The sequence below is a fragment of the Mesocricetus auratus genome, unplaced genomic scaffold (assembly GCF_017639785.1).
Source record: "Mesocricetus auratus isolate SY011 unplaced genomic scaffold, BCM_Maur_2.0 Super-Scaffold_100020, whole genome shotgun sequence".
In the NCBI taxonomy this organism is placed as follows: domain Eukaryota; kingdom Metazoa; phylum Chordata; class Mammalia; order Rodentia; family Cricetidae; genus Mesocricetus; species Mesocricetus auratus.
In genome coordinates this window covers 19547999-19572785 of record NW_024429201.1, presented here as the reverse complement: position 1 = coordinate 19572785, position 24787 = coordinate 19547999, and the positions used below count along the sequence as shown (strand labels likewise).

General features: G+C 44.9%; 1 protein-coding gene across 1 annotated transcript in view; it reads right to left on the bottom strand.

Moving 5' to 3' along the window:
• The window catches only part of Ptcd2 (pentatricopeptide repeat domain 2), a gene marked incomplete at its 5' end in the record, with an annotated part of 28562 nt that overhangs the window by 1996 nt on the left and 1779 nt on the right, over nt 1-24787 (bottom strand). The window contains 7 exons of the mRNA XM_040728817.1: nt 2850-2963; nt 9212-9286; nt 12883-12996; nt 15200-15291; nt 15667-15745; nt 18993-19110; nt 22612-22741. Coding sequence (XP_040584751.1) covers nt 2850-2963; nt 9212-9286; nt 12883-12996; nt 15200-15291; nt 15667-15745; nt 18993-19110; nt 22612-22741 — 722 coding nt within the window. The remainder of the gene's footprint in view (nt 1-2849; nt 2964-9211; nt 9287-12882; nt 12997-15199; nt 15292-15666; nt 15746-18992; nt 19111-22611; nt 22742-24787) is intronic.

The following is a 24787-nucleotide window of genomic DNA, read 5'->3' as shown; positions in this document are numbered from 1 at the left end:
CATTAAGTACAGTATTTTCAAAATATAGAGTTTGGGACCTGGAGAGCTGGCTCAGCAATTACAAGCACTGATTGCTCTCCAGAGGACCCAGTTTTGGCTCCTGGCACTGACATGCTGGCTCGCAACCTGTCTGCAACCCCAGTTCCGGAGGATCTGGCATCCTCTTCTGGCATCCAAGGCTATGCCATTCATTAGGCGAACAGACATACATGTAGGCAAAAACTCAAGACACATAACATTTAGAAAAGAAAATCTTAAGTCCATATGCAATCGCTGTCTCTATCTCTCCCTCTCACACACACAGCCACACAGACATAAAGTCAGGCCCATTGGTGGAAATGCCAGCACCTGAGAGGCTAATGTCGGAGGTTCCCGGGTTTCAGGCCAGCCTGGACTGCATAGCAGGACCCTGCCTTGGAAAACAACAATGACAATACAACAAGAGACCCAAAGAAATAAATGAACAAAAAACTAGCTCAAAAGATCCTGGCATTGTATGAGTCACATTTCTCACCAAGCAATTCCCCGTGAGTCTCACAGTAACTAGGGGGACCAGGCTAAGTACAGGTTGAGTTTACTAAGTGAAAGAGTCTTAGGTCAGAATTTTCAGTGTAAGACTTATCTGCATGCTTTAGACATAGATGACTTATTAAAATTAACTACTGAGAAAAACGAAGTTGCATCAATATTGCTATCACACACAAATGTGTGTGTGCACATAAATGTGTGTGTGTGTGTGTGTGTGTGTGTACACACATGATCTCCAGCACACGGAAGCACAGCTGTGCACTTTACAATCTGTTCATATCTCCAAGGCCTCTGCTTTTTAAACTTACTCCAACACGGTCTGGGAAAATTACAACCCAGGCAGAGTGAAGACCTCTAGCAGAAGAAGCTAATCACGCCCAGTGAGAGTCCTGATAACACACTTGCCACCAGGAGAAGTCTATGGGCAGCAGCGAGGGAGCAGGTGGGACAGCTATGTAGCGTGATGAGGAATAAAGTGTGCTCTGCTCCCTAGTGCTTATCCTGCCAACTCAGCCGTCAGCCTGGACCAGGGCTGGCAAAGCACAGGAACATGGAACGAGGAAGGAGGACCAACCTCCAGGCCACTTGGCCAGAACAAATGACAGTGTGAACATGATTGCTAATGCAGGGTCAGTACGTTTTTAGTTCTTCATAGGCCCCACCCGCTACGGTTTGGGCTGGAGACACGGCTCAGTGGCTAAGGGTGCTTACTACTCTCACAGAGGAACTAGCTGCAGTTTCGGGCACTCACATCAGGTAGCTTAAAACCTCCTGCAAATGCCTTTTCAGGAGACCTGATGTCCTCTGACCTCTGAAGGCATCCAGCGCCTCACACAAATAAACTCAGAGGCACTCCCAGGTGTACGTAAGTAGTAAATAAAGCTTTTAAAACAGTGACTACATTTCAAATGGTCAGCAGTAACTTCTGCTGTGTGCTCATGTCCTCAGTGAGGCATAGGAGCTCATGTGTTTCATTCTGTTTTCAGGTTTTAGGAATTGCTGCTTTCTCTTCATTTTCGTGTTTGGGAGGCACTTACTTTCGTTGCAAAGCCAAAAACACAAAGCCCACTCAGGGACTACCACTTCCACTCCTCAGCCTCTCCTTTCATAGCTGTTTTGGTTACATTCTTGGTTTTCCTCATTAATTTAAATGTAAACATACAAATGTATCTGGCCATGTATCTCCCTTCATGGTGGGGATTCTGAGGAATGCGCTCTTAGGACTGAGAGTCTTCCCAAAGGCCTAAAGGCATTCTGAGTCCTAAGTGAACCCCACCTTTCTTCAGGGTTAGGTGTTGGTTCTTTTCTCCTAATTTCTAAAAAGAACTCTATATTAGGGTTGGCCAGCTCTTTGTTACATGATTAAAAATTGAAAGTATTTTTCTTTAAGATTACCTTTTATCTTTGCCAAAAAACGTGTCTGCTTTGCAAAAATAAGGACTTAAAATCTGATCTCCAGCACCCATGTAAGAAGCCAAAGTTGGGGAGGTAGAGAGAGGCAGAGCTCTGATGCTCATTGGTCTCTTCACCAGCTGGATCAGTGAATCCGGGACCTTGTGAAAGATACGAAAGGTGGACTCTGAGAGGTGGGGAAGAGAACTGCAAATCTGTATCTTCAAGTCACGCCCTCCTTTAAACAGACACTTTCCTGGTTTGTTTTAAGCCAAGCCACAGAACTCGGGAGGCAGAGGCAGGCGGATCTCTGTGAGTTCCAGGACAGCTAGAGCTGTTACACAGAGAAACCCTGTCTTGGGGAGGAGTGGAGGTTGGAAGAACCGGCATTTGTAAGGTCCAGCTTTTCTAGCTAAATCCAGCATGTGTCTTTCCGTGTGTAGGATAACTGTTTTCTTCAGATGACAGGTAATACACACGATAATGCTGATAGGACTGGTCCACAAGGAAGGCGAGGCCGACAGGCTTACGTGACAATGTCCAGGGGCAGGGAAAGAAGAACATGCAGTGGAGATGCTGGAGAGAGAGGCACATGCAGTCCCCACGCACACAGCAACCATGGCTGGTGGCTGACAGTGTACCAGTCACTCTCTTCAGCTTGTTTCTATTTCCTCCTCCAAGAGTGAGGAGCGAGGAGAAGGTACTGGATGCTGAGAGAAAAGAGGAAAGTGCCCACAGAAGCGTTCAGGGCAAGGGACCCAGAGGAGACGGTGCCCTGAGGATGCCAGGAGCCCCGGGTGTGGAGCCCTGTAACCGCAGGAGAGACTGCTGTGTGCCCTCCTGCTGAAGAGGGGCTCAGGGCGGCGACGCCAGGTGAGGATCTGGAGTGCCCCCGCACTGAGGGCCACCCGCAGCGCTGGCACACTTACCACTTCCTCTGAGAACATGTGTCTTTTCACAAATATGGATACGTTTCTATCAACATTGTCCTGTAAGATCTTTATCAGGCTTTCCAACATATTTGACCGGACATGGATTAAAATCTGAATAAAAGAACAGACAAGGGTGAGATGAGCCTGCACTGACAGGCACCCAGTTTTTAATACTATTTCCTAATTCATTAGCTCAGATACGTTTTAAGTGCTCTGCATGTGTGCTCACTAGCCAAAGTGTACTTTCCTATAGCTAATGGCATTGCTGCTGCTGGGCCCAGGGAGGTGCCTCATGGAGCAGAGGCACTTGCCACACAGGCCCGAGTTTGACTCCTGAATTCCACAGCAAGGGTGAGAAACAACTACACACACACACACACACACACACACACACACACACACACACAAATACACGAGAAACAACTATACACACACAGACATACACAGACACACAAAACACACGAGAAACAACTACACACACAGACAGACATAGACACACACACACACACACATGGATGAGAAACAACTACACACACACACACACACACACACACACACACACACACACTCAGGGTACCTGGATGAAAAACCTGGCAATCACTACTACGTGACTCCCAGCTGCAAACTCCACTTTTGCATTGCGTGTCTCAGTGAACATGAAGTGAGATACCAGCACACAGGAGGTTCATGTGAACACATCCGTTCTCTCCGTCCTCTCCCCTCCTCTGCTACTTACCTACAGCACACCGGAAGCTGGCTGCAGCGCCAGTGAAGCCTGTCTATCTGCACTGCACTCATTAAAGATGCTTCAAAACTGGGAGCCAAACCAAGCTTTCAAAATGGCCCTGCTAACGCCTTCCCATCAGCCTGGCACACACAGCACACGGGAAAGCAAGGCTCATTTCCCCTCTAATCATCTGTGCTCACCAGGACAATCCGAGACACAGAGAAAGGTTTAAAAATGAGACTAACTGAGACTTCACCAACCAGTGTTAGTCACTCTTTATAATTTGATGTACCTTCAAAGTGTATTTCCCCCAAAACTGGATCTTTCCTTTGCTAGTTTCTAAATAATTTTTGCTTAGCACTAGAAATAATGGAACTAAAGCTGCATATTGAATAAATGCATAGCAATTAGTCATGCATTAATAATTACCATGTTGCATTATAGTGATTGATGTGTATACATTAAAATAAAAAACCTAGTTATTTTTTAAACTTGAAATTATTAAACCAAAAATAAGCCCTTTTAAAGCCCAAATCCCTATGAAGGGCAGTGTTTTCTCCTCCACACTGAGCTAGCTGTATTGTTTCGCCCGCCTCCTTTATAACATCTGTTTGCTGGAGTTCCTGGGTTTTTACTGGCATAGCAGGAGGGAAGAAGGTCATTCACTCAGTCCTAGAGGTTCATGGCACGGAGCTGACCTGAGCCAGGGGAGGCCCTCTCACCAGAGTCACACCGCGGTATGACAGCAATGAGTAAGCACGTGAGGAAGCAGGGATCGTATCTCAAAGAGGAAACCAGAGAGCAGATGGTGGGGCCTGGCTAGGCTTCCAGAATATCCTTACAACCATCAACCTCCTGAGAGCCCACCCCCAGTGCCATCCTCTAGGGGACACCTTCATTTCTTCCCACTTTAAACATGCGCTTTAAGAACAATTTCCTGCACGTATATCATGAATTCTGACCACACCTTCTACTCCCTTCTCTTCTCCCCCCCACCACTCCCTCTGGAATACTTCCTCTTCCTGACACACCCCCTCCTACTTTCTTGTCCTTTTAAAACATAGTCCCCTGAGTTCAATTAGGGTTGCACACGCATGTGTTGTTTACTAGCTCACAGGTAGCTCATAGTGGCTACACTCCCGAAGGAAAATGAGTCTCTAGACGCCATTACTTGCCAACAGCTCCTTACATAAGGATGGAGCCTCATCTGGGCACCACCTCTTAAAGACCTCTTAGCTCATTCTCATCACACTAAGGGTCCAGCCTCCAACAGAGGGACTCCTGAGGACAAACAAATCTCAAGGCAGGCAGCTCACCGGGGCAGGGGTCACCTTTGGTCCTGAAGAATAGAGTGAAGGACTTCTCAGCATCAGCTACAACTTCAGAGCACTAAACCCTCACCTGTCCTAACAAATCAACACCTTTGCAAGGTAAATTCTGCTCCAAGTGAGTCTCTAATGTCTTCCCAGGTTTCTAGAGAAATGACAGGAATCCAAACGCAATCACAAAGTTGCCCTGTGCTGGCCTCGGTGCCCTTCAGATATTTCTGGGAGTGGAAACTCCTCCTGTGGTGCGAGTAGCACTGCCAAGGAGGGCTTGTGGGCCTTTTTGAGACTGGCAGCCTGGAGTCATGCAGGTGTCTTGATGAGCTCAGAGACTGAATGCAGGGTGCAGCAAGTATCAGCTGGGCACGGAAGAAACCAGCTCCTCTGGGTCACACAGGCAGCAGAAGCAATTCAGATAAGAAGAAAACTAAGTTGGGGGAGGTTAGGTAAGTTCAAATTCTAACACACAGCAGCAAAGGGTTAATGTAAGACACTGACTTTTAAGATAGACCAAGAAAAAGAAACTTCATCTATTTTTCCTTCCATTGACTCAACAGACTTTTGCTGTCAGCCCATTTGTCAGGTTAACAAACTATTTAAGGATTCCAAGTAGGATGACAGCCTCAGAAGCACTGAAGCCCTTTATGTCATTTAAAAAGCTTGGGCTAGTAAAAGACCCGGAATCTGAAAGCCTCCTCAATGAATGCAATCTGTCTCTTTCTCATCACCCCTGAGGATGAAGAAACAGGTTTATAATGTGACATGAGGAATTGAGAGTGGACATTTACAAACTTCCCAAGTGGGAATTTTTAAAGAATAAGACTATTTTATCCAAGTTTCCAAATAATGGATAATTCTTTGACTGCATTCACAAACAGAATCAAATTTAACATAAATTTGAGGTTCCTTATGTGTGGTCCTTAATCACAACACGCTGATCGCACTGTGTGCTGGCTGGTTTTCCTGCTACCTTGCAAGTGTGTGAGCCCCACACCCCAGCCACAGGGCATGGACACATTTCTCCCCACCCTTAACAGGCTCAAGATATATCCCACCAAAACATTTTCTATTGGAAAAAGAAATCACTACATTTCTGTAACAACTGGGTGGTGGGGGATGTCCTTCTGTATATATGTTTCTCTTACTGGTTGATGAATAAAATACTGTTCGGCCAATAGAGGCAGGAAGGTAGGTGGGGCTAGGAGACAAGGAGAATTCTGGGAAAGGTAGCCAGAGAGGGACCTCGAGAGATGCCGTGCAGAACTGGGTGGATAGGACATGCCAGATGTTCTCTGGTAAGATAAGACCATGTAGAAATACATAGATTAGTAGTTATGGGTTAATAATTAAGACGGAGCTAGTCAGTAAAAAGCGCTGGCCATCAGCCAACAGTTTAATAGCTAATACAGCATCTCTGTGTTCATTTGGGGCTGAAGTGGTGGGGCCTGGAGGGACAAGAAACTCCAGCAACAATCGTGAGCAACAGGTGTGAGCAGAAATCTAACCTTGCAGAATGGGCTACCTGCTCTGGCAGTGGGTTGTACCTGTCAGTCCTGTGCACTTTCCACGGCTACTCAGGAGTAGCGAGTCCCAGGCCTGGGTGACAGGCGTAGCCTTCCTTCCTATCTTCATGGGTCTCATCTCCTGGGAGAGGTGGGGGACCCAGGCTTTACAGTCTGCTGTCTGTGTGAAAACACTGGCTCTGCTGTCTCCTGAACTGTGAGGACTTGGCAGTTTACTTGTCCTGGATCATCCCTTTCCACAAGTGGTACAGAGTAACACTGTTCCAACAGGGCTCTACAAAACTAACGAATCACAAAGCACCTAGCCTGGTGCCTTAGCTAAAATTAAATGAAAATGCGCCCATTTCACCGTCTTCAGCTTCTCCCACCACACCGCCTCTACTCCAGGGAAAGCCAGCAGTAACCCATGCACTGCATTGCTCCCCGCATGCTCATGCAGAGGTTCTCTTCCTAATGCTACAGTCACTTGGCTAGCTTTGGTGCTAGTGGGAGAGTTCCTTCCTAGTCCCAGCAACTCTCCCATCCCCTCAGGAAATGAGCGCACTTGTAGTCACTCTCTAGGAAGCAGTTTCCCACCTGGACACAAGAGTTGTCCAGATAGCTGTCCTTTTGTGATGATGACTGAAGGAAAGAATGGACATGAAAGGTGCATGGAGCAGTTAGCCGGGGGCAGGAAGCAGCCAGGGTCAACACTAGGATAATAACAGGGGTCTTTTTGTAAAAAGTCCCAGAGTGGGACCGAGGCAGAGCTCTAAGCTTCTGAGGAAACAGTAACACTTATGGGTAAGAACTTTCAGCTCTGCCCACAAGGAATTACCCTCAGATGCCCTCCTGCACGGGTGCCCACAGAGCTTCCACGGTATACTTAGAAAACTAAGGTCAGACACAAAGCCTGAAGAATCTGTAGACTGGACCCAAGGACTCAGAGCTAGTAGGAGGAGGCTATAATCGTCCGTGTATTCTTTTCATGGGAAGCACTGTCCTTCCAGCTACATCCCTCAGATCCCATGCCCCGTCTTTCAGAACACCGCCCCACAGTTGACTTGTATTAGCTGCTTTTCTTGCCACGTGACAAAGCAGCCCACAGAAGCAAATGAAAGGAGGAGGGCTCGGGGCAGGAGCTCTTCCGTCTGGCTGGGTCTGGGTGAGCTCAGGCTGGAAGCAGAGCAGACGGCACCTTCAAGGTCCACCCCTTGACTCACTTCTACTATCGAGGCCGGCGTCCCGAAGGGCCCACAGCCCCTAACACAGCATCCCAGGAAGGAACCAAATACACAAGCCGACAGGAATGCTTCAGCCCAAACCCTAGCAGGTCCCCTCCACTCTCCTTAGTTGCCCTGCAGTCCAGCTGTGCCCTTCCTTCACGCCCCCCCATCTCGACACACCCACTGCGTGGGGTGGCCCGGTTCATGTCACACTGGCGCTGATATACTTCTAGTCAGCTTGACCCCTGGATTATTTTAGAAGACAAGACACTGAGAGGGCTCATAACACTTATATTTCTTGTGCAAGATCCAGGTCTGGTTCTTAGTACTAACAGGGCAGCTCATAGCCACCCATTAACTCCAGTTCTAGGGGATCTGATGCTCTCTTCTGACCTCCATAGGCACAGGGCATGCACATGGGGCACATATATACATACAGGCAAAACATTCGCATACATAAAATAAATGAATACTTTAGAAAAGTTGGGAGCTTGTCCTTCACAACTCCACCCAGCACAGACACACTCAGTACACAGGCAAGGGCTCAAATGGGGCTGACTGAGTGGAGGGTGTGTTTTCTTTAAAGACAAAACAGTCTTTGTTTCCATTGATCTAAAAGGCCTTAGTTGACTCACATTCAAAAACTAAAAGTAGTGACAGGATTTGCTGTGATTTTTATTACTGAAATGTACTTAGTGTTCTGGAAAAAAACTTTTGTTTTCGGTTTGACTATTCACATATCTTGGCTGAATGAGTGCAGCTGTAAGTGAGCCACCCCAATTAAAAGTTCTCTCTATAAGAGTTGCCATGAGCCGGGTGTTGGTGGCGCACGCCTTTAATCCCAGCACTGGTGAGGCAGAGACCAGCCTGGTCTACCGAGTGAGTTCCAGGACAGGCTCCAAAACAAAGAAACCCTGTCTCGAAAAACCAAAAAAGAGTTGCCGTGGTCATGGTGTCTCTTCACAGCAATAGAAACCCCAACTAAGACCGCATGTACACCAGCTTACCAGTCACAAGCACGCCACAAGTTAGCCACCACAGGTAGGATGCAGCTAGCACACAGGCTTCACCCAGTGCCTGGAAAGAGTCTGGCAAGTTCAACCACTCCTTCTTCTCAAACCTACTGCCTTCTCACCGTGCCTCAAATGTTCAGTGGGTAGCCTACCACACACCTAAGCAGACCCATTCACCCACCATTCATGAACTCCTGGAAGCCCTGTGGTGATGACTTCTCTCACAGAGGTGGCTCTTCCCAGAAGGAAGTTTTTTTTGTTTTTTTTTTTTTTTTGTTTTTGTTTTTCGAGACAGGGTTTCTCTGTGGCTTTGGAGGCTGTCCTGGAACTAGCTCTTGTAGGCCAGGCTGGTCTCGAACTCACAGAGATCCTCCTGCCTCTGCCTCCCAAGTGCTGGGATTAAAGGCATGCGCCACCAACGCCCGGCTCCCCGAAGGAAGTTTGACAAATGACTATTCTTTTAAACTGAGTGACAACCCTGGACAATCAAATCATTGCACACAGACAAAAACAGCAGACAGTTTACCACATTCCAACTCACTTTAAACTACAAAGAAATCACTTACATTTAAGTTAGCACAGGTTGTACTCTCTGGATTCATGATTTGAGAAAAAATGGACATGGCTTTTTCCACCTTGTCCTGGAAGGAAAAACAAAAGTCACACTCTACAGCCATCACTCTATTCGCCTACATATCACCTAGAGAAAGCAGGAGGTTCCTATGCACGGGCCTCGGAGTTTAAATCAACAATGGGAGTTTTAAAATAAGCAAACATTGTATAAAGGGTTTTTACTCAGTGGTGCGGTATCCTTGTTTTTAGCAATTTCACTGAGTCTTGTTTTTAGGATGGAGGCATTAGAGGCAGCTTTCCTTCTCCTGGTGGAATCAGCTTTAAGGAGAAATGACAATGAGAAACAGACAGCAAGCCTCACCACTGGCATAATTAGTGAAGCCTAAAATCAGACAAGATGTGGGAACATTGTGAGAATTCTTGGAGACGAAGCCCAGCAAGGTTGAGGAGGAAACAGGCAGAGGTCCTACACATTACAGAAAGGGGCTCCACATTCCTAGGGGCTCCTAGGTTCTAGGAGGTTCTCCACCAGCACAACCCAGAGTCCATGACCTAAGTGCCAGCCTGCAGTGAATGGAGTCAGGTAAGAGGCAAACTGGGGTCCCCAGGGATGCACAGGTGAGTGGTGAGGGCATCCATGACAAAGCTTGATGGGGGAAGTCCTTCTGTGTATATGTTTGTCTGGTTGGTTGATAAATAAAGCACTGTTGGCCAATAGGGAAGCAAGATAGGCGGGACTAAGAGTCGAGGAGGATTCTGGGAAATACAGTCAAGAGTGGGGAGTCACCATGTGATCCTGGGAGGAGAGGGCGCAAGTCTGGCGTTCTCAGTAAGATAAGACCTTATAAAAATATATATTAGTAATTATGGGTTAATGATTAAGTAAGAGCTAGCCATTAAGAAACCACAGCAAACGGCCCACAGCTTTATAATTAATACAGTGTCTTGTGTGTTATTTGGGGGCTAGAGTGGCAACAGGCCCCGGCGGGAATCCTGCAACAAAAGCTGGGTTTGCAGAAGGCAGTGTGCCTCTAGAGTAGCAGTGGAGCAAAGGCTGCATCCCAAATCCTGTTGGCATAGATTGGGGGAAGCAAGTGTGGGCATATATATGCAGGACCGCAGGTTACAATATGGAGTTGTTCTACATAGGAAAGCCTGCTCATCTGGACTAGGGCTCTGGTATTTCTGTCTCTCTGACATGAATTTACTGTCAATGGTGTTTGAAAAGAAATTTATATTTTTGAGGGGTGAGTAATCAAGAGAGAATCAGCATAAGAACTGTGTAAAGAAAGTTTTTTTTTTTAATGAGAGGAAAGGGACTCAATAAAACAAAAACTGAGATGGTAATTAGAGGAAACTCCAGTATGATATATGCTCATGGATATGATATAGAGGATAACAATGAGAAAGATGAACAAGATCACATCAAACAGTTCTCCACAGCAGTGAGCAAGATATAGGACAAAAGACCAAAGCTCAAAAACAAACAAAAAACCCTCAAGAAATTCTATTTCAAAATGTCAAATCTGACAAGACTGTAGGACAAGTACAAAAACAAATAACTTAAAATGGCAAGAACTCAGGTAATACGTTTGTTGGAGGAACTTATCAGAAGGCACATTGTAGGCTAGCACCCCGTGGCAACAAGCAGCAGACTGCCTTGCTGTCAAGGACCACAACTGCAGAGTGTAGATGCTATGCACCCGGGAAGGAAGGAACTATACTACACAAAAGGAGAATAAGGGCACAAGAAATTCAAAATACAGTGTCCATTTCCTCTCTTTTACTTCCTATTTAAACCTCATAAATTGGGTATATTTAAGAGAAAGGCAAACAATACAAGAGGTAGCATATCAACTAAAATTCCATGACGGAGATGAAGAAAGAGGAATAAGAAGAAAACACATTAACTTCACTATTGGCAGCTGTTGTCAGAGGAATAGAGTGAGGAAACTAGGAGATAACATGGTTTTGAAGTAACCAGTAGAGAGAACACAAGGACGTGTCACCTGTGACCGTGACCCTAGGATGGCAGAGGCTGTGCTAAGACCCAAAGTGGCCTTTCCATCCAATTCTCCAAAGTTTGCAACAAAATAAATTCTAATACTGAGAGAGTCTCTCAGAACTCTAGTGGCTAATAAGGAAACACAGGGACATAAGAAGAGAAAGCCCCATACCTCTTGGTTCCGGTTTGCAGCACGGGCTAACACCCAGTGTCTATAAACTGAGCAAACCACCTGCAGAAAAACACTGTCCTCCCCTTTCAGGCAAACAGCACAAAAATCACTGTCCTTCTTCAAGCACTTATCATGCTTCATTCATAAATTTGCCAACTTTGCTTTAAAAGTAACCAGTACAGCAGGAGTAGGAATCCATTGAAAACCACCATATGCCATATTTTAAGTTGTAAAAATACAGAGTATCAAATAAAATTCCACCTAAGACCATTCATGTCATATGAATACAAACAGATTCAGAAAGACTAGTATCATTATTATAAAGGCAAGCTGAGGTTCTGCGGCATGTAAGAGATACACCTAAACCAAAACATCTCAGAAAGACTTCAAATAAAATGATTAAAAGGTATTAGTACACAAATGCAAACGTGATAAAAATGAACAGATAACAAAAACAAAGGTGGTGATGCTATCAGACAAGGCTGAAGTCAGTAAAATGATTTTTGCAACCAAGGAGACATTCAGAAAGATGACAGGAGGGTTCATCTGAGTTCTGATGGGAAGGCTATGCTTCATAAGAGGAAAACTGCAGAGCTACATAAAGACTGGGGACATGTGTTTCAGATGAGACTTCAATCCATGTCACTCAGTCCCTGACAGAGTAGGAAGACATGAAACACCTTCCCTGACTGACAGGAAATCTGGTAAGCCAGAAGTGATCATGCGCAGTTGGTGCCTGGTGGGAGTGCATCCCCTTAAGCCTTCCCCAGCCTTAAGGAAACCATCACCCTTTAGTTTAAGTACCTATTCTAGTTAGTTTAAGTAAGAGCTCCCCAGCCTTGTTTTGTTAGTTGGGTAATAACCTACCTTGGTTAGAATTTTCCATCATGAGACTTTCATTTGCCACATGGAAAATATGCGAAGCATTTCATATATTTTGGGTCTTCTAAGAGGGTATCTCAGAGGTGGGGTTTGTAACACAGCAGGTGTCCCTGTGCTGTGGCCCTCACTGTGATCAACCTCAGGGATTTCACCTTGTTCCCCCGGGGCCTCGGTTGCTTCATTTGTCAATAAGAGGAAAAGGAACTAAGGGAATGGTGACTTCAACTAAATAATGGCAGATGGGTCTAACTAGCAAGGACTGACCCAGGAGTTCTTTCTCACGTAAAATGCTCTCTGAGAATGCTACACAGGAAGCCTGCGCGTCTTTGCTATAACAGGCTATTTCTCTCAGACTGTGGCTTCCTTCTTTGATTCTCCCCAAGATCTTGGTCCACCTACTCTAAATAAAAATGCATGCTGGGTCTTCAGCTATACGTAAAAACCCTCTTTACAGGCATAGATAGGCATAGCTGCAAATTGCTTTCATTACAGGATTTCTTTACAATACAGTTAGGAGGGAAAATAAATGAAAACAGGACAAAGGAGAGCAGCAGTGCCCTGCCCACTTCTATGCCACTGACGTCTCCTCTGCCCCGCAGCCTTACCTGATTCAGAGCCAATGCCACCGCAAAACACGATGCTCTCCTGGGGAGGATGTCTCCCTTAATTAGGGCTTCTTCTCTTAACGTTGTACAAATTTTAAAAGATTCCGGACTATTCTGTGAGGAGATGGGATTGCCCAGTCAATACCATGAACCTTCACGAGTAATGATTAACAGGACTTAGTTTGTCAGATTTCCTTCTGTAAGAATTTCCCAGAGCCTCCTGAAGTCACTTGGTAAATTAAGCTCAATAGATATGACAACGTGGACAGGGGAGAGATCACAGGCTTCCACCCTGTGCAAAAACTACAGCTTACTGAGGAACACTGAGAGTGGGACAAAAAGTCTGCCCCAGGGAAAACCACACCAACTGGTTATTCAATACCAGACGGTCAGCCCTGAACATACATACAAGTAACATACAGACTGAGTAGGCTTATTGAGGAATACATATGTATACACATATACATACATGCATGTAACAGCGATTGATGGAAAAAAGCCATGAATTTGAAAGGGAGCAAGGAGGGGTATATGGGAGGACTTAGAGGGAGGAAAAGGAAGAAGAAATGATTATATTATAATCTCAAAAATAGAAGAAAAAATTAAGCAATAAAGAGACCATCTGCAAACAGACTAGGTTATTCATATGGTAGCAGCTCAACTCTAAATTAATTTTATTGTTCAGCTTGTCTATTTCCATTGTAGGCCAGTTTTCACTTGTAAACATCTAGGCTTCTTTGTATGTTAGTAGGCTAGTTTCGTTTCCAGGCATAGCACCACAATGAAGTCAGCTGACTATTAACTGAATAGCATTGTAATGTACAGTCACACAGGGGACTTCCCTTTGGGGGAGTGCCAGCTTGAAATCTCCAGATAAGCCAAGTACTTGAAGATATCAACACTAACATAACATACATTATAGGAGAGTCCCATGCAAACAGAAAGCTAAAAAGAAAAACCAAGGGGGCTGAATAGAGGTCTCAGCAGTTAGGAGCACTTGTTGCTCTTGCAGAGGACCTGGGTTCAGTTCCCAGCTCCCACACAACTGTCTGTAACTCCAGCCCAGGTGAAGGTGAGGCCTTCTTCTGACCTCTGCCTGCACCAGGAACACACGCGGTGCACATACTTACAAACACATAAAGTAAAATAAATACGTCTAAAAAAGAAAATGTATTTTTAAATCCAAGAAAGGGATGCACTAGTCAGCCAGACAGCAACACAAACCCAGTCCCCTCCTCTGAGCTGCTACAGCTGGATGGGTTTACAGTGGCGGCAGCCCCACATCTGTGTGTCTGTGAAGACGGGCTGACCACTCAATCCTCTTAGTAAACTCTGAATGTATATGGGGTGGTTGCCAGGGGTAGCTGGGAACCTCAGCAGCCCTTTTAATGAAACAAGGTAGTCTTGGCTACAACTCAGGAAGAAACATGGTCTGGGCCTTCTTGAGAGGCACAACTAGATTCTCTACATGAGCATGCACCCCGGGAGGTATGTCTGTGCAGAGAACCGCCATTCAGAAAGACCGGTGTTCCAGCACCGGATGACTGGAAAGGATCATCGCATCCTGGTGCCAGCAAGCATAGCCCTTGGGTCAACTCTAACCTACAGCTAACGGTGCTTTAAAGGTTTATAAAGGCTTGGAAGCAAAAGTCAAAACTACATGGTAGAGGGCTCAAGAGATGGCTAAGTGGGTAAGAGCACTGGCTGCTCTTGTAGAGGACTGGGGTTCAGTTCCTAGCACCCACATGAAGGTTCTTAACTATCTGCAACTCTAGTTCTTCTGGTGTCCACAGGCACCAGGCATACGTATGGTGCAGGCACGCTTACAGACAAAGCACTTGTACGCATAAAATAATAGCAATAATAAGAAAGAATACACGACAGCAATCACATGTGGAGTCTGATTTCCAGAGGAAAGCAACAGTGAAGACGATCTCGTATAGCCCAACCTACAGGGGACTCTAGAGCTCAGCAGCAACTTGGCTCTTGTTTTCACAATCTACATCTACATGCTTGCCAAAGAGAGGCGAGAGATGATTGCCTTTCCCATGATAAAAATATCTGACAAGGCTAACTTGAGTTTTCTAAAAATGGATACAATTCGAATTAAAATATTTGCACCAGATGGAAAACAGACTCCAGAGGAACTGGAGTAAGAAAGAAAAAGAGAGAAGGAGGGAGAAGGGAGGAGAGAGAGAGAGAGAGAGAGAGAGAGAGAGAGAGAGAGAGAGAGAGAGAGAGAGAGAGAGAGAGAGAGAGAGAAAGGAAATCCTCTCCCAATACTATTCAATCCCAACGCCTGAGAGTTAAGTCTTACCAGTCTGTAGCAAACAGCGAAAGCAAGGATGTAGGTGTCTTTGCTGAACTTCACATCTTGGTTTTTCATTTCAATCAAAACTTGCAGGGCACCTGCCGAGTGAAGAGTGGTCAGCAGGGTTAAAGGCACCTATGGGCACTTCCCAAGGTCATAATCAGTTCAGCATTACCTACCAAAAAGCAGATTTTAGCATGATAAAAGCCATTCCTCAAGGTCAAATAGGAATTATCTTAATGTTCAATTAAATCATCAGGTCACGCAGGAAGACCGCATGGAAAACCTGCCAAGGTTTTAGATAATCTGAGGCGGCTCATTTCAGCCATCGTATGCATTTGATGTTTTCAGAGTTAAGGAGTGAGGTCACAGTGGGGCGCTTCAACAGGACTCTAAGGGCCACTTCTATGGTCCTTCCCACCCCAGCTGCTTTTCCAGTAGAGTTTTCCACAACCACAGACTGTAGTACTTACTTTCATATTTGCCTTTGGTAAATAACATATCCATCAAAATATTGAATGATGTTGAGTCTAGGAAGAAACCTCGTAAGTGCTAGTGAAGAGAAACAATACAGTTTGATCAAAAGTTAAACTGTTATGGGGGGTGTCACATACTGCATCCTTTTTTTTAGACCAGGTCTCACTAGGTAGCATTGGCTGTCCTGTAACTCACCATGTTCTTCACACAGATCCACCGACCTGAGTGCCTTGTGTTGGGATTAAAGGCATGAACCACTATGTAGGGCTTGCACCTTTACCGCCGTGGTTCCCAACCCTCCTAATGCTGTCACCCTTTAATACAGCTCCTCATGTTGTCGTGCCCCCAACCATGAAGTTATTTCATTGCGACTTCATAACTCTAATTTTGCTACTGTTATGAACTGCAATGTAAATATTGGTGTTTTCTGATGGTCTTAGTTGATCCCTGTGAAAGAATCGTTCAACCGCCAAAGAGGTGGGACCCATGGGTTGAGAACCTCTGCTCTACAGGTTTTTATTCTGTAGCTCCCTCAATTCCCTAGTAGTCTGGTACAACAAGGGTTTCTTTAAAGCTTCACTTTTAAACCCTGTTACAGCTTTGGGAATGGACACACTGGACAAGAAGCAAGAGAGCTCTCAGTATCATGAGTAGTGTACAAGCAGGAGGGTGGCCATGAACCTGGTACCAGGCAGCACCAAATGGCAGCGGCAAGTTGATTTTCGAATGAAGACAAGAATGTCTCAAAGAACTATAGTCATCACAAGCACGTCACACAGAGTTGCCATGTTTGAAAATCATCTGCTAAAACAGTGGCTCTCAACCTTGTTTTTGTCTTGTATTTAGTTCAATAGACTAAAACATCTGTATACTTATCTCATTATATTTGGTTTTAAAATACGTCAGCAGAATAGCTAAGTCAGAGAACATGTATTACGTCACACAGAAACTTAAGAGCTATTCTCTTCCTAATTTTTAAAGAATACATTGCTACTACGACCACCACATTTTACAAGTTCAATTCTTTGACATCAACTGTATAACCTTTGACCAGCATCTCTCTTTCTAACACCTTCCCAGCATTCTGAATGCCACAGTGTGACCTGATATTTAGGTGTCACTAGTGTTTTTCTCCTTTGTTCTTTCTACCTACCGCGCAGATCCTAGATGCTGAGAATAAGGAATGAGAAACGAGACAAGGTCTGCTCTAAGTGATAGCTGGGTTTTAGTGTAGACAGCTGAGTGGACAAGGGAGTATGAGAAGAGAGACAATAGAGCCCAATCCCAGTCACCACTAGGGGCTTCGGAGGACGAGGACAAGCATAAAGTGACAGCGGAGGGACACGACACTGTCACAGAGGCACGGTTAGCTCTCAACTCTTACTCAGTTCACTGCATCTCTATCACACATGCGATTCCACGTACAAGGTTAAAAAACCACTGACATTTTGTCTTTCCTGTCACAATCATGGATTTGACTATAACAAAGAAACTATTTGCTTTCTTTTAAGTATAAAATTAAAATATTTATTTAAAACACTAAGACACAAATTACATGAAAAAGTGAGGTTTTAATAATTCTAACCTTAAAGACACCATTTTTACCTTCCAGGTTTTAATACACGCACACAAGAATGTAATCGTGTATGTGTGGGTATGGCTGCACATATATGCCAGTGTATGTGAAGGCCAGAGAACAACCTTGGATACCATTTCTTAGTTACTGTTCACCTCTTTTGTTTCTAAGGCAGAGTCTCTTATTGGCTTATAACTCACAAATGGGCTAAGCTGGTTAGCCAATGAACCTCAAGAATCTACAAGTCCCCACTTCCCTGGTGTTATGACTGTAAGTACATACTGCCATGCTGGACTTTTTAAAAATATGGGTTCTGAGGAGGTTCCTTTCAAGCATTTTATCCACTGGGTATTCCGCCAGCCCTTGTATGGCTTCTCTCTTTATTTTAAAGTAGAAGGCAAGATCAAATGTTGAAACTGTTCTTAAACAACTTTTCCTCTCCTTGCAAATACATTATGACCATCCTTCTAATGCATGATGCGCTTAAGGAAGGGTAACCCTAATGCTAGGCATGGTGGTGCATATCTGTAATCACAGCATTCAGGAGGGTGAGGCAGGAGGACTGCAAGCTTGAGACCAGCCTGGTCACTCATCTCAAATACAAAGGTCAAACCTAGGGTCAGTTCCATTAGTAAAGAGCGCATTAAATGAAAGACAGTAGGAAGCAACGCCCAATCATTTCACCCCGGATTTCCTAAGCTGCACACGGCGGACACAGGCAAATTAAGAGTCCCTGGCCATGGAAGAACTTATAATGCCTCTAATGCACAGTTCCACCTTCTGTGAGACAGAGATAATAATCACACCTGTGACTGGGCTGCTGTGGGAATAGTAATTATATAATAATAACAACAATTGTGGGAAAGGGCTGAAGATTCAGTAAATATTCAGTAACCAACTAAAAATGTTTTTAGAATTTATTCATTGTTATTGTGTGTATGTTTGTGAGTGCATGTGCCACGGTGCATGCTTGGAGGCCAGGGGACAACTGTGTGGACCTGACTCTCCCCCTCCACATCTGCATGGGTCCCACAGGTTGGACTCAGATCGGGCTAGCATGAAAAGTTTCTTTAGCCAGGCACACACCTTTAGTCCCAGTACTCAAGAGGCAGAGGCAGGAGGATCTCCATGAGTTTGAGGGCAGTCTAGTCTACAGAGTGAGTTCCAGGATAGCCAGGGCTATTACACAGAGTAACCCTGTCTCCAAAATAAAAAAATAAAAATAAAACAAAAAAACACTTTAAAAAAAGTAAAAAGCAAGTGCCTCATCCATTGAGTTATCTTACTGATACACAAAATTATGTTGAGTTTAAAAAAAAGAAAACCAGGATATACAAAAGCATTTTAAAAGTTGACCAGCTATAAATACAGTCTTCAATCAAAAATAAAAAAATACAAAAAACAAGAGAGAGAGAGCAGGCGCAGGATAGGAAATCAATGGCTGGTCTTAAACTATTCGCCTCTGAACTCCAGAGACAGGCTACATTTCCTAGCACTACACACTATACAACAGCATATATAAGCATCAGCCTCTGTACTATGCTATGCCTCCTAAGATACCTCTAAGTCTCCTTGTGAGCCAACACTAAGGAAACATTTGAAAAGCAGACAGCTTATTTATTCAGCTCTGTGGCCTTTCCCTGAAAGTCTTACCCAGGAAACCATGTGGCATAAAAAGATGTCTTTCCTAACAGCACCAAGAATACCAGATCACATTGGCAGTAGAAGGAACCGGAAAACACTAACCTTGTCTTTGATGAGTTCTACTGCAGAGTCCTCAAGATCCAACTCGTAGCACAGTCTCATGAAAACTGGTCCAAACTTATATTCCCCCACAGTGAAGTTTCTGTTCTCTGAGTGGTACCTGGTGATTGAGATTATTCTATGAGCAAAGACACGGTACAGCAAGAACAGACACAGGGAGGGTAGAGATCTCAACTGGCAAGTAGAAGGACCCAAGTTTGGATCCCCAGCACCCACATAAAAGTCAGGCTTAGTAGCATGCACCTGGAACTCTATGTGGGGAACGGAGACAGGAGGATTCTTACTGCTTACTGGACAGCCAGAGTAGCCAGTCACTGAGCTCTGGGTTCAGTGAAACCTATTCTCAAAAAACAAGATATAGGGCAACTGAGGAAGATATCCGACTGTGACCTCTAACCATGTGTGTGCACCCTCACATGCACATGTACACATACGTGAATATATAAATATATATATATATATATATAAATATAAATATATACATACATATCCCACACATACCCACACACCCATGAGGACAGACACAAACAACAGTGTACACTCAGTACTGGGAACACAATAAAGAATAAGGAACTCCCATTTTTAGAGAAACAGGAATTTGAATAAATTCAGGGGTTCCAGAGTTTAATATCCTGGGCATTGAAACAAAGAGTTTGCTAGAGGCCAAAACACTCTGAAAATTAAAAGAAATAAAACACACACTGTAATCATCCCCTAAACTAAGCAACTACCTGCTGGGCTGAGAATGTGTATCAGCATGTTATATAACAGCAGGGCTGCCTTCGAATGGGCCCCACAGAAAAGGCCCTGGGAGGTGTTCCATGATTTTTTAGGAGGTGACTTTGTGCCCATATAGGATGTTGTCACACAATCAAAAGGCACATTGTAACTTACATCAACCCCTGCTTCTCAAAATTCAGGTAAAGGCCAACATGAACTACAGCCACCCAGGCAAAAGAAATTAAATGCACTTGGAAATTTTAAGTCCTGGGAGAAGGCTACTTTTAATGGCAGTGACATCTTACTATGTGGCGTAAGTTCTACAGGTCGTCAGTCAGTCATCTGAAACCGACCAACACAAACCTACTTTCAGTAACCAGCCATTGCTGCTGTAGGCACCAAAGATGACAATCTGGTGACCAAAGGAGCTCCTCATGATTACACACACGATTTTCACGATGTGAAAGACTTTAAAACAGTAGCAGAACAAGCTGAATTTACTAGGAAACCTTCTGCTGAACCAGAGGAAAGATGGAATGGTGTTAGGGCTGGGGTGTTGTAAACACACACACTGCCAAATACGGTGAAGGTAAATATGTAAGCTGCTCCATTATAATGCTTGAGAACTGAGTTATCAAGGACAATAAAGTGTAGTGATTAAGGACTTTGGACTGGTTCCGAATGATGGTTCCAGTCTAGTTCTTCTGCGTATAAACTATGTAGCTGCAAGAAAAATCAATAAATTCTTCAGAGGCTCCCTTCCTCATCTGCGAAGTAGAGATAAGAACTCAGGGAACCTGGTGATAACTGGGTAAGTTTTGCTTGGCACATGTCAATTCTTTAATGTTAGTTATTACAACATGTGAGGCATCTTCAAAATCTATAGATTTCATTAGATGAGAAGCTGGTGCCAGATTAAAAACAGAAAGCAAAAGTTTCCCTGATTTGACCTCTACATCTAAAAGGAAGGGAGGATCTAGAGTCTCCCCATAAACGAAACAGCACTGGAGCAAGGTTAGGAGGGGGATCACATCACTCCCACTTGTGACTCCATAAAGGTGAGCTTCTGCTTCAGCTTATGACCTCCTTTCCCCGCGGCGGGCTGCGTGTCTCAGGAAGACCGCCAACAGGTGGTTAGACCACGGATGCACCAACCTGCCCAGCTGTTCACAAAAGAGGCAAAGGAAGGCAACTGGGCTGCATCATGAGCACCTGTGAAGAGCTATGAGTCACTTTGGTTGTGTGTGATGGATGTAAAAGCTGAGTGTTCACAACTGTTATCCTGCTGTGTTATCCTATGGAGGGTAATAATAGGAAAAACAAGAGAAAAAAAGCCAGAGTCAAATGACAATGTAGCAATAGTTTTGCTGACACAACCTGAAGGTTTATTAGCAGGCTGTGCCATAGTTTGAATCTGGTTTGTTTCACAAAGGTTTGTGCATTCCAGTCTGTTCCCCAATGTGGAATCTAATAGGATGTCCTTAGACCAACTGAGGCTATTGCTCTCAGAAAGGATTAGGTATTTCTCATGTGACCCCCGCCTTCCGTGCTAGAGGAGATACTATAAAAGCCGAGGCTGGCCCACCCAGCTCTCTGGCTTCCTATATTGAGACATGAGCGCTTTTCACCAGCACAGTGAGCAACAGCCAAAGGTCTTCAGTAGAACCGAGATGAAGGCAGTGTCACGCCCAAGAATGTCCGAAACTACTGTGAGGCAGTGTCACGCCCAAGAATGTCCGAAACTACTGTGAGGCAGTGTCACGCCCAAGAATGTCCGAAACTACTGTGAGGCAGTGTCACGCCCAAGAATGTCCAAAACTACTGTGAGGCAGTGTCACGCCCAAGAATGTCCGAAACTACTGTGAGGCAGTGTCACGCCCAAGAATGTCCGAAACTACTGTGAGGCAGTGTCACGCCCAAGAATGTCCGAAACTACTGTGAGGCAGTGTCACGCCCAAGAATGTCCGAAACTGTGAGGCAGTGTCACGCCCAAGAATGTCTGAAACTGTGAGTCAAATAAGTGTCCCTTTTTCATATGCAGATTATCCCAGGCACTTTGTTATAGTCATGAAAAACTGACAGATACACTCTTTGAGCCAAAACACAAACAAAGAGTAGCTAAGTCTTCCAGAGCAACTCACCATGGCATTAGTTGTGCTGAGGAAAACCTAGAAGTAATTCAGATGTCTACTAACAGGGCACAGCTGACTAAAAGACCTAAGGTATGGTGGAATGCTGCTCTGGTTACTTTTGTGTGTCTACCTGACACGAGTTAGAGTCATCAGAGAGGAAACACGTCCACGAGATCCAGCTGTAAGGAATTTTCTCAATTGGTGATCAATGGGGGAGGGCTCAGGCCATGGTATTCGTAACAGTAGCAAAATATAGCTATGAAGTAGCAACAAAAGTAATTTTATGGTTGGGGTTACCACACTGCCATCATGCAGACAAACCTGGCCCCACCTCTGACATAGTGAGTCACCCCGTCTCTGTGCAAAAGGTCCGATTTCTCCGAAGAGGCAGACAGGTTTCTGTCTGTCTGTCTGTCTGTCTGTCTGTCTGTCTGTCTGTCTGTCTGTCTCTCTCTCTTTTTTCTCTCCCTCTTTCTTCCCTTCCCCCATTAAGTTCTGTTCTGTCAGCATGGTGTATTTATCCCTCACCTGCCATAGCGTCTCACATCAGGACGGGCTACTGGAGGGACTGGACACTCAGTTGGTAGTTTAGGAGTTGCTTTCCTACACTTGGCCCCCCAATAAGTATCAATGTCCGAGGCTGAAGGCAGGCATTAGGGTAAGATACGTCATCGCAGAGGTGAAGTGGGCCCTGGGAAGAGCGGAGTGAGAAGAGGTGAGGCTGGCAGGGTTCTCGGGAAACCCCTCACCTGTAAATGACACTTTTCGCCAGTTCCACATCGTCCCGGGACTGACACAGGTGAAGCACTGTTTTCAACTCTTCCTTCAAGATGAGCTTGTTCTGGGTCAACTTCTCCTCCAAGCTTCTGAAGTAGATGGCTGAAAAGAAGCACAAGGTGGTGGCAGTGACTCAGGATGGCTGGGGCTGCAAGGAGGCTGACCTCAGGGAGAAGAAACTCAGCCACAGCTCGAGGCACAGAGGCACCGAGGGAACACCTCAGGGCACGGCTCCCCTCCAAGTAAGCAATGGCGCTGGCGACCTCACTCTCATCTCACGCCTGTTTAACCTGGACAACTCAATTTTAGAGACTTCTAAGCAACTGCTCACCTAAAAGATTTCAAAGCCATGAATTTGCATTCTCCACCTCTTAATCATTAATAAGCCCAGTGAATTTAAAACATTAAGAAACGAACATTAGGACTTAAATAGTTTGACTTTCAAGTATTTACCAGATAATCCCAATCAGAGCAATGTGCCTCTCACACAAAGTTATGGCTCCTCCCACAGAGCTTAAAGTCTACCCGGCAAGGCAGGCTGTTGTTACACAAAAGGTGTGAAGGACACAGGCACAGTAAGAAGAGGTGACTTTGGTATCTGGACGATGAAGCTTCACGGAAGTGGAGGGTATCGCTGAACTGTTCTGGAAAAATACGTGCAAAGTGCGGTATGTGAAAGGGTGCCATTGTGGGTTCCTAAAAGTGCTGAAATGGTGTGTGACGTAGATATCAGTCAACAACAGAGTACACTGACTCTTAAGATTGCATTCAAATCTGTTCAAAGCAGTTGCAGCTTTATGAAGGCCACAAGCAGACATAACAAACAGCCCACAGTGGGGAGTCCTTCCTACCTGCACACCTCACAGAGCCCAAAAGTACCCAAGATGAAAAGGATGGTTTGGGGGCTGGAGGTGGCTGAGCAGTTAAGAGCACTGTTTGTTCTTGCAGAGGACTCAGGCTCAGTGCCCAGGATCTACACGGCAGCTAACAAGTATCCGTAACTTCACTTTTAGAGGGTTCAACACCCTCTTCTGTGTTGCCTGTGAGCACCGCACACATGATACACAGGCATGCATACGGGCAAAACACCCGCACACATAAAGTCAAAATAAATAAATCTTTAGAAAAACATAAGGGGAATAAAAAGGAGACACTTCAGTGAACCCATATTGAGTGTGCTCAGCTGGAGATGAAAGTATTTTCCCTGACTGCCAAGGCTTGTCTTGGAGTCCCACAGTGGCATTCCACGACTGGCAGAGCAGAGAGAGGAGACTGGGACGGGAGAGATGGAGACACGAAGGGTTGGTATGCTGCTCAACAGCATCTGGCAGCAAGGGGAAGGAGAGCGGGCCTATATCCAAAGAAGTCAACAGGGTCTCAGAACAAACAGGCATGGGTGTGAGAGGAGGATCCGGAAGGTAGTGAGGCGGACGGTGACAGTGGCTGGTATGAATAGTGGACAGACATGAAATTGTCTTCTAAGAACAAATTTACATAACAACACAAAGAGTTGTTTAAAAACCAAAACAACAACAAAAGTCAGAGGAAGTCTTAAATATGCTTATAAAGGACTCTGAAGTTCTAAAAAAAAATTCCACCTGCAGGACACAGGGAATGAATGCAGCAAGATTGCCAAGGTGCAAAAGGCACTAGAGCCCCTGGCACTGGTGTGCTCACGGTTTTGGTGCTTTTTACAATTTTAAAAAATTTAAATTATACACATTCTGTGTGTATGAGCTTGGGTTTGTGCATGTTTCTGCCCGCAAAGACTAAATGAGGACACTGAACCACTTGAAGCTAGGGTTCTAGGCAGATATGAGCCATCCCATGTGGGTGCTAGGAACCAAACTCAGATTCTCTGGAACAGCAGCAAACACTGTTAACTCCTGAACTACCTCTCAGAAGTAAAAAACAAAACAAAACAACAATATAAGGACCATCAAGTACCAACTGGTCTCAACAGTTGCTAACTTTGATTCTTCTATATACTCTAAACACAATGGACTTTACAAAATAAATTCCCCAGATTTTACAATGTAAACATGCCAAAAATGCACTATCACACCATGGTCTCATTTACCTACAAATATATCATAAAGTCTATGTTTCACCAAAAGTTAAACAACATTTCAAAGCGAGTAATCTGGA